This window comes from Carettochelys insculpta, chromosome 28 (assembly GCF_033958435.1).
Source record: "Carettochelys insculpta isolate YL-2023 chromosome 28, ASM3395843v1, whole genome shotgun sequence".
NCBI lineage: Eukaryota > Metazoa > Chordata > Testudines > Carettochelyidae > Carettochelys > Carettochelys insculpta.
Genome location: NC_134164.1, coordinates 4,566,178 through 4,581,062, shown reverse-complemented (window position 1 = coordinate 4,581,062; position 14,885 = coordinate 4,566,178). Strand labels below are relative to the sequence as shown.

The window sequence follows — 14,885 nt, the reverse complement described above, 5'->3', positions numbered from 1 at the left end:
GGTGTCGCCCCTCCCTGACTCAGCTCCAGGGCCAGGGCCAGACCCTGCTTCCCAAGGCCTCTGGTGGGCGGCTGGGAGAGGGCCAGGTACCACGGGAGAGAGCCGGGCTCTGCTCCATAAGCCCTGGCCAGTGCCGTGGGAGCAGCCCGGGAAGGGGGCAGTGGCAGGGCCTGGCGGGCACACTGGGTGCCCCATGGACCCAGGGCTTAGGGGGCCGAGCGCTGCTGGGGAGGAGGCGGGGTCTGATGGAGGCAGGGCCAGGAGATGTGGGTCTGGCCTGTGTCGCTGAGTCAGGAAGCTGAGGCAGGCTGGGGCTGTCTGGTGCCTGGAGCCCCAGGCCTGTGCTGGGCGGGTGACTCGCTCCGCCAGCCTCCGGGCACCATGGAGAGGGCCCCTCCTCGGGGTGGGGGGGGGGCAATCAGTGGGGTTCCTCGCCAGGCAGGCAGCCACCCACAGCTGGCATGGGGGGAAACGCAGGCACCTGGCACAGGGTGGGCACATGAGACATTAGGCAGTGGGATCCTAGCGCCCGTAATTACAAGGGCTCTCCCAGCTCTGCCCTGCCAGTCCCCAGCAGATGCACGCCCGAGAGCAACCCCCCCAGCCAGGATCCTGCAAGTGCCCCCTCCCTGCCCCACAGAACTGCCCCCGCCTAGTCCTGGGGCAGTGCCTGCCTCCGACCAGACTCCTTCCCTCCCAAACGAGCCGGCAGCTGAGGCTGTTCAGAGGCATCTTCCCAAGCGGGCCCTGCCAGGCTGCCCCGGCCCTGCCATTGGGGGCACCTCCGTGCCGGGGAAGGAGCAGGGAAAGGACCAGGCAATGGCCCCCTCCTGCAGCCCAGCTCCAGTGCAGCCGTACCCTTGGCAGAGTCCAGTCACGCACCAACCAGCCCCTGCCCCTCACCCCCCAGGGCAGGGTCATGCCCCAAGGGAGGTGGTTGGGGGGCTCCCTTCCCTGCATGCCCCCCGCCCTCCAGCCCCCCCAGCCCCCTTACCTCCCGCCTGGAAGCTCTCCTGGAGGGCCTCGATCTCGGCCAGCTCCATGCAGATCCCCTGCCCGTGCATCAGCGTGTGCAGGGGTCTCTCCACCCCGCGGGGCGGGTAGCAGCGCAGCCCCGAGCCGCAGCGGGCCGTGTACACGCCGCAGGGCGCCCCTTTGCTGAGGGCGCAGGTGGCGCAGCACCCGCAGCCCGGCTCCCGCACCAGCTCCTCGCAGCCCACGGGGGCCTTGCAGCGGGTCAGCTTCTCCTCCGCGCAGGGCGGGCAGTGGATGGCTTCCTCGCTCACGCTCAGCCCCACGGTGGCCAGCAGGAGCACGGCAGAGAGGCGGCCGGCGGGCATGGCCGGCGGGCGGGCGGGCCGGGCGCTACGGCGAAGGACGCCCCGGGGAGGGCCGCGGGGCTGCCGGGGAGGCCCCCGGACGCCCACGCAGGAGAGGGCTGCGCCGCCGGCTCTCAGCCCGGGCCGCACAGCCGTCCAGACGCCGCGCTGCCTGGGGGGAGCGCCGAGGCTCCGGACTTTATACGGGCTCCTGGCCACACCCCCCCCTCTCTCCGCCCGCTGGAGCTGTCACCGGGCCGGGCCGGGCCGGCCCACCGTGCCCCAGGGCGGCCAGCGCGCAGGGCTGGGAGCATCCCCAGAGCCTTCAGCGAGCTCCCCGGAGGGGCTGGGTGGGGGGCGGGAAGCTGCAGGTCTGATTCCCAGCCCGGTTCCTGCCATTGCGATGCCCACCCCCCTGCTCAGTCCCGACTCGCAGCCCCTCGCTGGCTCCCGCCCGGCCCCTCGGGCCCAGCCCGCGCTCCCTGGAAGCCGAGCACTTGGGGAGGCCGCCCAGGAAGGATTCAGGTGCCGCCCGGCTGATGAGCCGAGCGCCCGCAGTGGGCAGCGTGTGGGGCTATGGGTGGTGCACGTCCGCACCTGCCCTGGTGCGCATGATAAAATTTATTCTGCCCCTGGATGGAAAAAATAGCGGGAGCCCCGATTCCCCACAGTGGCCCCCGGTAGCCGAGCTCTGAGCTCTCTGCTCTCCCACCCCCACTGCTCTGCCAGTGCCCCTCAGCCCTGACTGACAGCTCCCTCCTGCCCCCACTCCTCAAGTCCCAGGGAACTTCAGGGCAGAGTCCAGAATCAGGAGGTATTTTGCAAAGGGACTGAACTACACCAACGTGGCTTCCCCCGTGACCGGAGTGGGGCCCTGATATCCAGACTGTAGGGGCGAGTCATTGCCTGCTGGGCCCCCGGGCATGCATGCCCTGTCCAGCTTCGCTAGACCGTGGCTCACTCCCAGATGGGGCTACAAGCCCAGGTGGGGTCACCAGGTGGCGCTGTTACAGAGTCTACCAGTACCTTTCTTGGCATGTGAGCAAGTTTTTAGCTATTGAAGAAATGCATCATTTGGTTTTTGTAGGTTCCTTGGAGGGGGACCTGTGGTGAGCAGCAGGAAAGTTTGCTCTTTGCCTTCCCCTCTCTAATAACAGGCAATACAGAGGGCACAGTCACTTCTGGGGAATCAGATGCTGGGGTAGGGCTGAGACTCCTGGGGGATGGGAGTTGCCTGTGGGCTGTTTGTGACCACCTCTGTTCAGGGACTGCTGTAAACAAACCCAGTGATGCTTGGCCTCCGCGACGGTGATGTCTCCTCCACCAAACCCCAGGTGGCAGGGCCCAGACCTCTGCTCCTGCTCAGTAGATGGGCAGGGTCCAGATAAATCAAGTTCCCCTCTGCTCTGAATTGAGTCTCAGCCCAGAGCAGAGCATGGGCCAGGACTGACTTCCATCTTGGCTTATGCAGGGTGAGAGGCCCCTCTGTGAGCAAGCGGGTTGACAACTGGCTGAGGGTTCCCCTCCCCACTCCCTCTGGCAGGGATGTCCGCAGGAACAGACCAGCCCTCCTTGGGACTAGCCCTGTGTACTGGGAAGCAGTGAGTCTTCCTGAGACGCAAAAGCAGAGCTTCTCTGGGCTGCAGGCTGCATGGCCCCATTACAAGGGCCTCACTCACCCAGCACAGGGCAGCCGGGGCGGGGCGCTGCTCAGCACCTGCTGCCACCCTGAGACTCCAGGCCACAGGTCAGATTTGCTGATGGGGCAGCTGCCCCCCGCCCCATCCTGTCCAGCACCTCCCACTCAAAGCTCTGCAGACATTTAGCGCAACACGACAGGCCTGCACGAGGGCTGGGAGCTGCTCTGCAGTGCGGGGAGAGGTGCAGATCACTCGGGACCCCTCCATTCCCCATAGGCTGAGATCCTCTCACCTCAACTGCCCTGGAGTCCAGGTAGCTTGCAGCGCTGGGGGTACCCTGATCTCAGCAGCTGACACCCCAGTTTCTACAGCTGAGCCTTCAGGGTGGCCGGGCCACTCACCTTTGCATTGGGCCTCTCTTCCATCCCCCAGGCCTCCCCCTTGCACATAGAGTGAGCAACAGAGTTGTAAAGTGAGGGGCCTGGCAGCCAACATGCCTTATCCCTGGGCTCCCAGAGGCCAGTGCGTGGCCAGCAGCTGGGCCCCACCGCCCACCCAGCCCTGCAGGACACGAAGGATCCAAGCGCGGCCTGCTGAGCAGCCCAGGGAGCTGATCGTGTGCAGCAGACCACAGGGGACCTGCCAGGCAGAGGACCCCTGGCTTATTGGAATGCCCCCAGCAGCGGGTCCAGGATACTCCAGGGGCCTGGCTCTGTGGCCCTCCCCTGACTCGTCAAGGGCTACAGGGCTCTGAGCCACAGCCGGGCCGAGAGCGTGGGGACAGCCCACAGCTATCTGGGACAGGAAGGGAAGGAGAATCCCACCCGCCCAACCCCGCAGTGACCAGGCTGGGAAAGGTGGGCAGCCTCTGCTAGCAGCAACCAGCCCTCCTGCCCATGGGGGGAGGCCCCAGCCCAGACACCCCATCCTGTGCCGGGGGGAGCACTGGCTGGGAGCTGCGGCTTTGGGTGGCACTTGCTCAGCACTAGAGGATGGGCCTCGGGCAGCCCACAGCCACTGCTCCCAGACTGGCCTGGAGAAAGGCAGGACTGTGCACTCAGGCAGGGGCCAGAGCCGAGGTCAGCCAAGGAGGGACCCCAGGAACGAGGCTCTTCCTATCCCAGCTGGGAGTTGCAGCACCAGGTCTGTGCTCCTGGCTCGGCCCCATGCTCCCCAGCTGTGCACTGTGGACCAGACCAGCCCCCTACCTGCACACCTCCCAGCCCCACACTGCAGGCCAGATACACCCCCAGCCCCACACAGTTGTCCAGATGTCCCCAGACTCCAGCCCCTACCCCCAGTCCCCACGCTAGGGGCTGGGACCCAGCTGGCCTTGTAACCCCGGCTCTGCACAATAGCCCAGATCCACCCCTAGTTCAGAGCTATGGGGCCTACCCCCCCAGCACCATATGCCCAGCTCTGCGCTATGGCCCAGGCCTGCCAGACAGCCCAGTGTGCCCCTCCATCTCCGCCCTGGGGCAGGATGTGCCCAGCTCGGGAGCAGCAGCAGGCAGGCGGGCGCATACGTTGAAAGCTGCTGGCACCTAGTGGCTAGTTACAAAACTCCACCACAAACTGGCAGGTTTGGCAGTGGAGACCCAGGTCCCCCCTCACTCAGCTGTTCTGGGCTCCTGAGGGTCCTTTATTCCAGCTCTCCTCCACCTCGGAGCCTCACTGCCCCATTCAGCCAGCCCCAATGCTCACCAGGTATGGGCAGTGACCCAGCGCCCTTTGCCAACAGGCTCCAAGCCCCAGCCGGTTAATACAGAGCAGGGTGAGTGAAGGGAGGGGTGAGCCCCCTTGGAGGGGTGACATTTCACAAGGTGGGTGCAGCAGGCTCGGTTGTAGGGTCTCAGGCTCATCCATCTCATTAAAATGTGGAGAGCTGGGCCTGATTCCTGCCTGAGTGTTCCCATTTACACACTGACTCACAACAGTGTTCCACTCGGGGGCCTCATTTTCTTACCTGTGCCCCCACGTGAACACAAGCATTTCTGTCCGTCTGGATGACGTTAGACAGTTGGGGGCCCTGCTAACTGCAGGAATGAGAAGTGAGGCCCAATGTAAAACTCACCCCGCTATAGCCCATCCCCTCCAGCTGGGGAAACTGAGGCACAGCATGAGGAACAATGACCCATGCTGGGGACCAGTGGCATTGCCAGGACAGGCCAGTCTGATAGGGGGAGGGAATTCTAGGGGCCTTCCTCCATCCTGCCACCGCAGCCACTGAACACCTGGGCACAGTCCCCAGCTGGCCTTGGAAAGGAACCAAAAGTTGACTGGGGGCTTATGAGAAAAGACCCCCCCCATCCCATCCCCCACCTTAAACAGCTCCTGGTGACACCCTGAGCTACAACCCCTGGGGCGTCAATTCAACCCAGGGAAATCGGCTACACGGAGCCCAAGGAACTGAACCCAGCAGCGGGGTTGGCCTCCCGTCTCCCCACCCACGGCTCCCAGGGCAACGTATGACCCTCTGCTGGCTGCAGCAAGCCCAGCATGCTCCAGGCCTGGGAGCGTGGCAGAGCCGGGGAAGGGCTCCAGCTGTACTGTGCCAGCTCAGCCCAGCTCCTCCCCAGCAGAAGCTGCAGGCAGGATGGAGGGGCCCAGCTCAGCTGCCCAGCGTGGAATCCCCCAGCACGGCCTCACTCCCGCAACAGGGGACAGAAGGCAGCAGGCGACCTTTGCTGGCCAACACATTTAATGGTCGTTACCCTGCCACAGGCAGCCCGGAAGGAGACAAAACTCAGCAGAGCCCTCGGGGCTCGGTCCAGGGCTCCGAAATGGGCCGTCCAGGGCGAGTCGCTCATGGTCCGATGGATGACACCAAGGCAGCTGTGGGGGATGGGCCTGCTGCAGCCCTAGCCCCGAGTCCGTGTCCCACCTGGAGACTGTCGCTCCCCCTCACTGGGCTGCTGGTCACTGTCCACCAGACACGGGGCTGCTGGTCACAGACGCGCTGGCCAGTGTCTGCCAAGCTGGACTCCCCCAGTGAGTGGTGCTCTGTGGCCTGCTGATTAGTAGCAGCATCACACCAGGGAGCCCAACCTGGCGCGCTAGGTGCTGTACAGGCCTTGCCCCACAGCGGTGCGAGTGCGAGTACAAGCCCAGGGCTCCAGTCAGGTGGCAGGACCAGGGACTCGGCAGACAGCGCTGGTCAGGGTCACTGGTCCCAGCTGTGGTGTTGGCAGGTGCAGAGCCGCCGGCCTGGGCTGTACAGGGAGCGTCTCTCTGGCACGTTGGCAGCAGCCCAGCCACGCTGCTTCGGAAAGGTGCCCAGCAAGAGACACAGACAGGCCTGGGGCCTGTCCTCCACTCGGCGGCCTCACAGCTCCCGGGCCTTGCGATAGCGCTTCACCAGCTCCGCCAGCTTCTCCAGCGCCTCGGGCAGCCCCTGCCCGCTCACCGCACAGCAGCCCTGCGCGTGCCACTCGCGCCCCCGCAGCTTGCGCAAGCCCAGCTCCTCCACCAGCTCCGCACACGACCGGGCCCCGGGCAGGTCCTGCTTGTTAGCCAGCAGCACCAGCGGCACCCCCTGCAGCTCCTCCGCCTGCAGCAGGTCACCCAGCTCGCTGCCGGCCTCCCCCACCCGCCCGGGGTCGGCGCTGTCCACCACGAACACCAGCCCGTCCGTGTTGCTGTGATAATGGTGCCACAGGGCCCTGATGCGGTCCTGGCCCCCCACGTCCCACAGGGTGAAGGTCACGTTCTGGACGGGCGCCAGCGTCTCCACGTTGAAGCCCAGGGTGGGGATGGTGCTGACCGTCTCCTCCAGCTTCAGCCGGTACGTGAGGGTGGTTTTCCCGGCGTTGTCCAGCCCCAGCAGCAGGACTCGAGCCTGCAGCCCGTAGAACCCGGCCAGCGCCGCCTGTAGTCTGCTCAGGAGCAACCCCATGGTCCACGCTACGGATTCTTGGCCCGGAGAGCGTTTATATGCACCGGCCTTGTCTCCCATTGGCCGGCGGCGCCGGCGGGGGCGTGGCCGGGGAAGCCCCGACTGCCTTGCTGGCCGCTTCCCCGCTGGAAGCTTTGGCGAGGCGCGTTCTGACACGGCTGGTGCGAAGGCAGCGCCGCAGCCAATCAGAGCGCGGCCCAGGAGCCCCCCCCGGGGGAATCCCCTGTTCGAGTCAGGCGGGAGTTGCTGTCACACTGCGCCTCTTGCCCCACAGCCGCTGTCGGCCTTCGGCTGGGGCCTTCGGGGGGCTGGTGGAGTCCTCCCCCGGGTGTTCCTTCCATCGCCCCCCATGCTACAAATGTTCCAGGCCCCATCAGCTTCTTGGGGTGGGCCCTCTGGTATCTGTGCTGCAGCTGGGGGGAGGGGCATGGCTGAAGCCAAGCGGGGAGTGGGGAAGGGGGCTGGAACCTCCGGCTTCAGTCCCATAGAATCATAGAACAATAGAGCTGGAAGAGACCTACAAAAGCCGTCCAGTCCAGCCCCCTGCCCTAGGCAGGACCAAACCCATCAGATCAGCCCAGCCAGGGCTTTGTCGAGGCGAGACTTAAACACCTCCAGGGATAGAGACTCCACTACTTCCCTGGGTCGACCGTTCCAACGCTTCCCCACCCTCCTCCTGAAAAAGTTTGAGTTTGTGTGGGGGGAACCAGCTGCAGTCAGGCCAGTGGGGCTGCAGGTGCAGGGGGCACAGGGGCGTGTGCCCAATGTTGGGGGAGCTCCCAGCTCTCTGGGGGCTACACGGCAACTGGAACCTCTTGCTTTTGTTTTGGTTTTGCAGATAATGTCTTCACAGTCATCCCTCAGGAGCTGCGGGTCGAGGTCCGGTAGCGACACAGAAACAAGAGGCCACCATAGCTGTAACATGAACAGGGTCTGACACCCTGTGGCAGGGCCCTTCCTGGACATACGGTAATGGAGCTTCTTAATCAGCTAGTTGTCAGACAGGGTCCCCTGCTCTGAGTGCCTGAACGCTGCAGGTAACAGCTCCTCAGCCCCCCACTCCTGCCATAGACCCCTCACCTCTCACCTGCTAGAGCAGGAGTCAGCAACCCCCGGCACGGGTGCCACGAGTGACACGCACACCGATTTCCATCAGCACCCGAGGTGGGAGCTCAGCCCCGCCCCTCCTCCCCCATGCAACCAGGAGCTTGTGGAGTCACAAAAGACCAGCTAATGCGACCAGCCACCACCTCAACAGTAGAGCTCTGCATCTTCATAGCATCATAGAATGCTAGGCCTGGAAGGGATCTTGAGACGTCATCAACTCCAGCCCCCTGCCCTCATGGCCGGACCAAGGACTGTCTAGAGCATCCCTGATAGACATTTATCTGACCTGTTCTTAAATAGCTCCAGAGACGGAGATTCCACAACCTCCCTAGACAATTTATTCCACTGTTTGACCACCCTGACAGTTAGGAAGTTTTTCTAATGTCCGACCTAAACCTCCCTTGCTGCAGTTTAAGCCCGTTGCTCCTTGTCCTATGCTCAGAGGCCAAGAAGAACAAGTTTTCTCCTCCTCCTTATGACACCCTTTTAGTTACCTGAAAACCGCTATCAACCTTCTTTCTTCCAAACTAAACAAGCCCAGTTCTTTCAGCCTTTCTTCATAGGTCATGTGCTGTAAACCTTTGATCATGCTCTGCTCTTCTGCCCCCATGGACACTGGGGTACCCCCAGAAATGACTCACTACCTACCTGGGGCAGCAGACATCTCACTGAGAAGTGTTGCATTATGGGATCACACCTTGTGGCATCTAAGCACACGCACACCCCCTAGCTAGTGTGCCACATTTCCTGGCTCTGCCATGGGCAGCTTTTGTGGCTCTTCTGGGTGCCAGCAACAGTGCTCACAATCCCCACCAGAGAACACAGCAAACGGTTAACAGCAAGTGCGCATTGCAGGCCTCTGAGTGAAATGAGTTTGTTGGGCCTCAGGCTCATGTTGTGAACAGCACCACCCCAACTGGCACTGCTCACGCCCTTGGGAGCTGTTTCAGCTGAAGCCTGTGGTCAGTGTGTGCCAGAGGGAATGTGGCCCCTCTCACCCCAGAGCTCTCTCTGGGCATGGGGGGTGGGTGGAGGGGGTTTGTTGGTCCCCTCACTGCTTGGAAGACACCAGAAGGATTCAGTCAGTGGAACAGCTGGACCGTCTACCCAGCACTGAGCTGGCTGAAAACTCCCCTGCCCTGCGCCGGAAGGCCAGTCATTGCAGTGGTGGGACAGCTCTGCCCCAAGGGCTCTGGAGCCTGGCCAGACATGAGCTTCCTGCTTATCTCAGCTGGGATTGACTCTCCCCAAGTCTGACCTCAGCGTGCTCAGTTCTCATAGGGGCTGAGCTCAGAGGTTCTCTCCAGCTGCCCCCACCACTGCATCCCCAGGATGCTCCACAATGCCAACCCCAATGGCCCTTTGGCCTACGCAGGTGACCCTTTCCTATGGTGCCAACTGACTCATCTCCAGGAACTGGGGACTCTCATAGCCCCTTGTAAGTACCGAACCCCTCAACTCTGCCCTGCACAGCTCCTGCCCTCAGGTGCTGCAAAGCCCAACCTGACACGTGAGAGTGAGACACACTGAATGAGTGATCAGGTCCCCTCCAAATGAGCACCATAAAATGCAGAGTCGAGCACATTATCCGTAAACGCTGGTAAGCATCACCCCCACGCCCAGGCCCACGGGAAACCAGAGGAAAGGAGATTACAGATAGGCACAGTCAAAAAATGCTGCTTGAGACCCGACTCAAGTTTGACTTTGGGAAATATCCCATGCCTCACTCGGCCTGTGATGCTGGCAGTTTGTGGGTGACGGTTAAACAGAGCCAGTGCCGGCATCTCACCTCAGCTATGGTCACTTAGCCTGGACACCACAAGGCCCAACGAGGCTGCACCCTCCCCGGCCTGGGGCCTGGTGCGATGGCAAGAGGGCCCGGTGCTCTTCCTGCATCAGGTCTCACACAACAGCTCCATGGTGCAAGGATGGCGTACCTCCAATATTCACCAGGAACAGACCAGTCACCTCCCAAGTCCATCACCAGTGACAGCCCATTATTGTCACACACACACACACACATGCACACAGACTCACACAGCAGCACACACCCAACACACATACATGCACACAGACTCACATACACTCTGAGGCACCCACCCAACACACACACACTCACACTGACACACAGCACCGGTGGGCGGGAGCACCTGCTGAGGCCCAGTCTGACAGCAACTCCCGCCTGACTCATCCAGGGGATTCCCCGGGCGCCTCCTGGGCCGCGCTCTGATTGGCTGCGGCGCTGCTTTCGCACCGGCCGTGTCAGAACGCGCCTCGCCAAAGCTTCCAGCAGCGCAGCGGCCAGCGAGGCAGCCGGGGCTTCCCCAGCTACGCCCCGCCAGCGCCGATGGCCAATGGGAGACAAGGCCGGTGCATATAAACGCTCTCGGGCCAAGAAGCTGCAGCGTGGACCATGGGGTTGCTCCTGAGCAGACCGCAGGTGGCGCTGGCCGGGTTCTACGGGCTCGAGTCCTGCTGCTGGGGCTGGACAACGCCGGGAAAACCACCCTCACGTACCGGCTGAAGCTGGAGGAGACGGTCAGCACCATCCCCACCCTGGGCTTCAACGTGGAGACGCTGGCGCCCGCCGGAACGTGACCTTCACCCTGTGGGACGTGGGGAGCCAGGACCGCATCAGGGCCCTGTGGCGCCATTATCACAGCAACACGGACGGGCTGGTGTTCGTGGTGGACAGCGCCGACCCCGGGCGGGTGGGGGAGCCCGGCAGCGAGCTGGGTGACCTGCTGCAGGGGGTGCTGCTGGCTGACAAGCAGGACCTACCCGGGGCCCGGTCGTGTGCGGAGCTGGTGGAGGAGCTGGGCTTGCGCAAGCTGCGGGGGTGCGAGTGGCACGCGCAGGGCTGCTGTGCGGTGAGCGGGCAGGGGCTGCCCGAGGCGCTGGAGAAGCTGGTGAAGCGCTATCGCAAGGCCGGGGAGCTGAGGCCGCCGAGTGGAGGACAGGCCCCAGGCCTGTCTGTGTCTCTTGCTGGGCACCTTTCCGAAGCAGCGTGGCTGGGCTGCTGCCAATGTGCCAGAGAGACGCTCCCTGTACAGCCCAGGACGGCGGCTCTGCACCTGCCAACACCACAGCTGGGACCAGTGACCCTGACCAGCGCTGTCTGCCGAGTCCCTGGTCCTGCCACCTGACTGGAGCCCTGGGCTTGTACTCGCACTGGCACCTCTGTGGGGCAAGGCCTGTACAGCACCTAGCGTGCCAGGTTGGGCTCCCTAGTGTGATGCTGCTACTAATCAGCAGGCCACAGAGCACCACTCACTGGGGGAGTCCAGCTTGGCAGACACTGGCCAGCGCGTCTGTGACCAGCAGCCCCATGTCTGGTGGACGGTGACCAGCAGCCCGGTGAGGGGGAGCGACAGTCTCCAGGTGGGACACGGACTCGGGGCTAGGGCTGCAGCAGGCCCATCCCCCCACTCAGTCCCCGCAGCTGCCTTGGTGTCATCCATCGGACCATGAGCGACTTGCCCTGGACGGCCCATTTCGGAGCCCTGGACCGAGCCCCGAAGGCTCTGCTGAGTTTTGTCTCCTTCCGGGCTGCCTGTGGCAGGGTAACGACCATTAAATGTGTTGGCCAGCAAAGGTCGCCTGCTGCCTTCTGTCCCCTGTTGCGGGAGTGAGGCCGTGCTGGGGAATTCCACACTGGGCAGCTGAGCTGGGCCCCTCCATCCTGCCTGCAGCTTCTGCTGGGGAGGAGCTGGGCTGAGCTGGCACAGTACAGCTGGAGCCCTTCCCCGGCTCTGCCACGCTCCCAGGCCTGGAGCATGCTGGGCTTGCTGCAGCCAGCAGAGGGTCATACGTTGCCCTGGGAGCCGTGGGTGGGGAGAAGGGGGGCCAACCCCGCTGCTGGGTTCAGTTCCTTGGGCTCCGTGTAGCCGATTTTCCCTGGGCTGAAGTGAAGCCCCAGGGGCTGTGGCTCGGTGTCACCAGGAGGTATTTAAGGTGGGGGATGGGATGGGGGGGGTCCTTTCTCATAAGCCCCCTGGTCAACTTTTGGTTCCTTTCCAAGGCCAGCTGGGGACTCAGTGCCCAGGTGTTCAGTGGTTGCGGTGGGAGGATGGAGGAAGGGGGAGGGAATTCTAGGTCCCTATCAGACTGGCCTGTGTTGGGAATGCCACTGGTCCCCAGCATGGGTCACTGTTCCTCATGCTGTGCCTCAGTTTCCCCAGCTGGAGGGGATGGGCTATAGCGGGGTGAGTTTTACATTGGGCCCCACCTCTCATTCCTGCAGTTAGCAGGGCCCCCAACTGTCTAACGTCATCCAGACGGACAGAAATGCTTGTGTTCACGTGGGGGCACAGGTAAGAAAATGAGGCCCCCGAGTGGAACCCTGTTGTGAGTCAGTGTGTAAATGGGAACACTCAGGCAGGAATCGGGCCCAGCTCTCCACATTTTAATGAGATGGATGAGCCTGAGACCCCACAACCGAGCCTGCCGCACCCGCCTTGTGAAATGTCACCCCTCCAAGGGGGCTCACCCCTCCCTTCACTCACCCTGCTCTGTATTAACCGGCTGGGGCTTGGAGCCTGTTGGCAAAGGGCGCTGGGTCGCTGCCCATACCTGGTGAGCATTGGGGCTGGCTGAATGGGGCAGTGAGGCTCCGAGCCTCAGTGGAGGTGGAATAAAGGACCTTCAGGAGCCCAGAACAGCTGAGTGAGCAGGGATCTGGGTCTCCACTGCCAAACCTGCCAGTTTGTGCTGGAGTTTTGTAACAAGCCACTAGGTGCCAGCAGCTTTCAACATATGCGCCCGCCTGCCTGCTGCTGCTCCTGAGCTGGGCACATCCCGCTCCAGGGCGGAGAGGGAGGCGGACACTAGGCTGTGTTGCAGGCTCAGCCCCATAGCGCTGAGCTGGGGGTATGGAGTTGTGTGGCAGGCCTAGCCCATAGCACAGAGCAGGGTCATGCAGCTGAGCGGGGCTGGCTGTAGCATGGGGCCAGGGGACCTGGAGCCAGGTGGCGTATCTGGCCCGGAGCACAGGAGGCTGGGGGGCGGTCACAGGACAGTAACACGGAGCCGGGTGCACAGAACAGTAGGCTGGCGTCCTGAGCCGCCCCCACACCCTCAAGCAGGCCTGTTCTGATCTTCCCCAGCAATTCAATTGGGACCTGCAGATGACTGGGAGATGGGGGGATACAAAGGTGGCCACTGCCCTCTGGGGTTTCTGTTGGCAGCTGCAGACTCAAAGCCTGTTACCAGACTGAGTGTTTTCCTCCCTCACAGCTGTGAAGCACCCCAGGGCCGGGCTGAGCCTGCCACACCCTCCGCGGGCTGCATGTTAGCACGGCGACCTGGAGCTGAGACCTAACTGACCCAGCCCAGAGCTGGTTGCATTTGCAAGCCGGGTGCAGTGAGGCCAGCTCCAAGCCTGGTTTCATGGGAAAGCTGCCCTGGCTTTGCCCTGCTGTGGAACCAGAGGAGGAAGCAGAAGTACTGGGCTGCGAAGGCAGTGCCAGGAACAACCCCCCCACCGTTTGCTTCAGCCCAGGCAAAGGGGGGATGAGCCCTGGCCCCCCAAGTCTCCTCTTCCAACACCCAGTCAGGGTCCTGTTGCTCAGCTGCCCCCCACCTGGCTGCGTCCTGACGTGGCTGGAGGCCCAGCGGTGGCCCTGAAGTGGGTGCAGGATGGGAGGCGCCAGCCTTGACCAGCTGCGCAAACCCAAACTGACACCTGGCCCCGGGGCTGCTTATCGGCCCACAGCAGCACGGCCCGGGGGCTGTTGTGTCTGCAGGGCCGCCCAGGGAACCGAGTGTGCAGACGGGGCCCGGTCCCCTCGCTGCTGCTGAGTGTCGTCCACAGGTCCTGCTACCCCCTCACCCAGCCTGCGGCAGATCCCCAGGGGCTTTGCTTCCTGCCCATATCCCAGGGGTCCACGTCCCCCCACTCACAGGAAGGGCCCAACCCCACCCTTAACTCCCCTCTCCACGTGGCTCTGAGGAGCGGGGGGCTTGCACTGGGGTCTCTCCCCCTGCACGCTTTGCACCTGGACCGAGATGACTGCACCAGCCTAGTCCCTCTGTGCCCAGCCCTGAAAGCGCTTCTCCCCCCGCAGGGACCCTGAGCCCCCAGCTGCCTCCTGCACACCCAGGGAGCTCCCTCTGCCTTGCAGGGGATGGGTGCCAGGCTGTGGGCTGAGGGTCAGAGCCTTGCTATCCTGGCTCTGGCAGCTCCTGGGCCCCAGGACTGAGCAGGACGGGGCTTGGAGGGGAGAGCTTTGGGGTCTTGGCTGGGGCTAGGCACCCCCTGAGGGAACATGGGGTGAGCCAGCGCTCTGCCCCTCCAAGATGTCCCCTTTGCTGCAGGGACAGACCAGGGTGTGCCCAGGTGTCTCCTGGCCCCCGACCCACTGTTTGCTACTGGCCCTGGTCACCTCCTGCCCACCAACTTTCCGGGGGCACCGCAGGGCTGTATCTGGGCAGTGGGCACCCCCCAGAGCTCTGCCATGCCCTTTCCCTGACTTCCTGCCCCCTCATCCCAGCCCTGACTTCCCCTACCCCACTGCGCTGCCAATGCCCCTCCCCCACCCTCCCAACCCTGACTCCGCCCCCTGCAGCTCCAGCAGTGCCCCTCCCCCACGACCCCAACCTTGACTCTGCCTCCTGCAGCTCCACCGGTGCCTCACCCCCACGACCCCAACCCTGGCTCCCCGCAAGCCCAAGTCCGTCTGTCGTCTTCCTCAGCCCTTTTAGCCCCGCCCTGCGAGTTACTGCCCGGGCTCCTGGGGGGCTCGTGGGCTGGCTCCGCGCCTGTGTCCCGAGCCCGCCTGGTTGCAACAAGCCTTGTGGTGACCTGGCCCTGGAGTTCGGGCCGGGCCAGCCCAGCCCCCCCTGCTCCTGCCAGCGGCTGGCGGGGGGGCAGCCGGAGCTGTCAGCCAGGCCCAATCCTGCCCGGTGCTGAGGCGGGTGCTCGGG

At 63.7% G+C, this 14,885-nt stretch overlaps 2 protein-coding genes and 1 pseudogene across 2 annotated transcripts in view; 1 reads left to right on the top strand and 2 right to left on the bottom strand.

The window, feature by feature from the left end:
• IGFBP4 (insulin like growth factor binding protein 4) overlaps window positions 1-1,473 on the bottom strand; it is a 30,911-nt gene extending 29,438 nt beyond the window's left edge. Inside the window, exon 1 of the mRNA XM_074979179.1 lies at window positions 995-1,473. Within this exon, the coding sequence (XP_074835280.1) occupies window positions 995-1,340 (346 nt within the window). The 5' untranslated portion in view covers window positions 1,341-1,473. The remainder of the gene's footprint in view (window positions 1-994) is intronic.
• Window positions 1,474-5,654: 4,181 nt separating this feature from the next.
• LOC142002564 (uncharacterized) lies at window positions 5,655-6,854 on the bottom strand. Its single transcript, XM_074978754.1, has one exon. The coding sequence runs from the start codon at window positions 6,852-6,854 to the stop codon at window positions 6,285-6,287; it is 570 nt and encodes a 189-aa protein (XP_074834855.1). The 3' UTR covers window positions 5,655-6,284.
• Window positions 6,855-10,374: 3,520 nt separating this feature from the next.
• On the top strand, window positions 10,375-11,534 carry LOC142002563 (uncharacterized; annotated as a pseudogene).
• The last annotated feature ends 3,351 nt before the right edge of the window (window positions 11,535-14,885 follow it).

Excerpts from the sequence above, each read along its gene's own strand:
- LOC142002564 (XM_074978754.1), bottom strand. The coding sequence starts at position 6,854 with ATGGGGTTGCTCCTGAGCAGACTACAGGCGGCGCTGGCCGGGTTCTAC.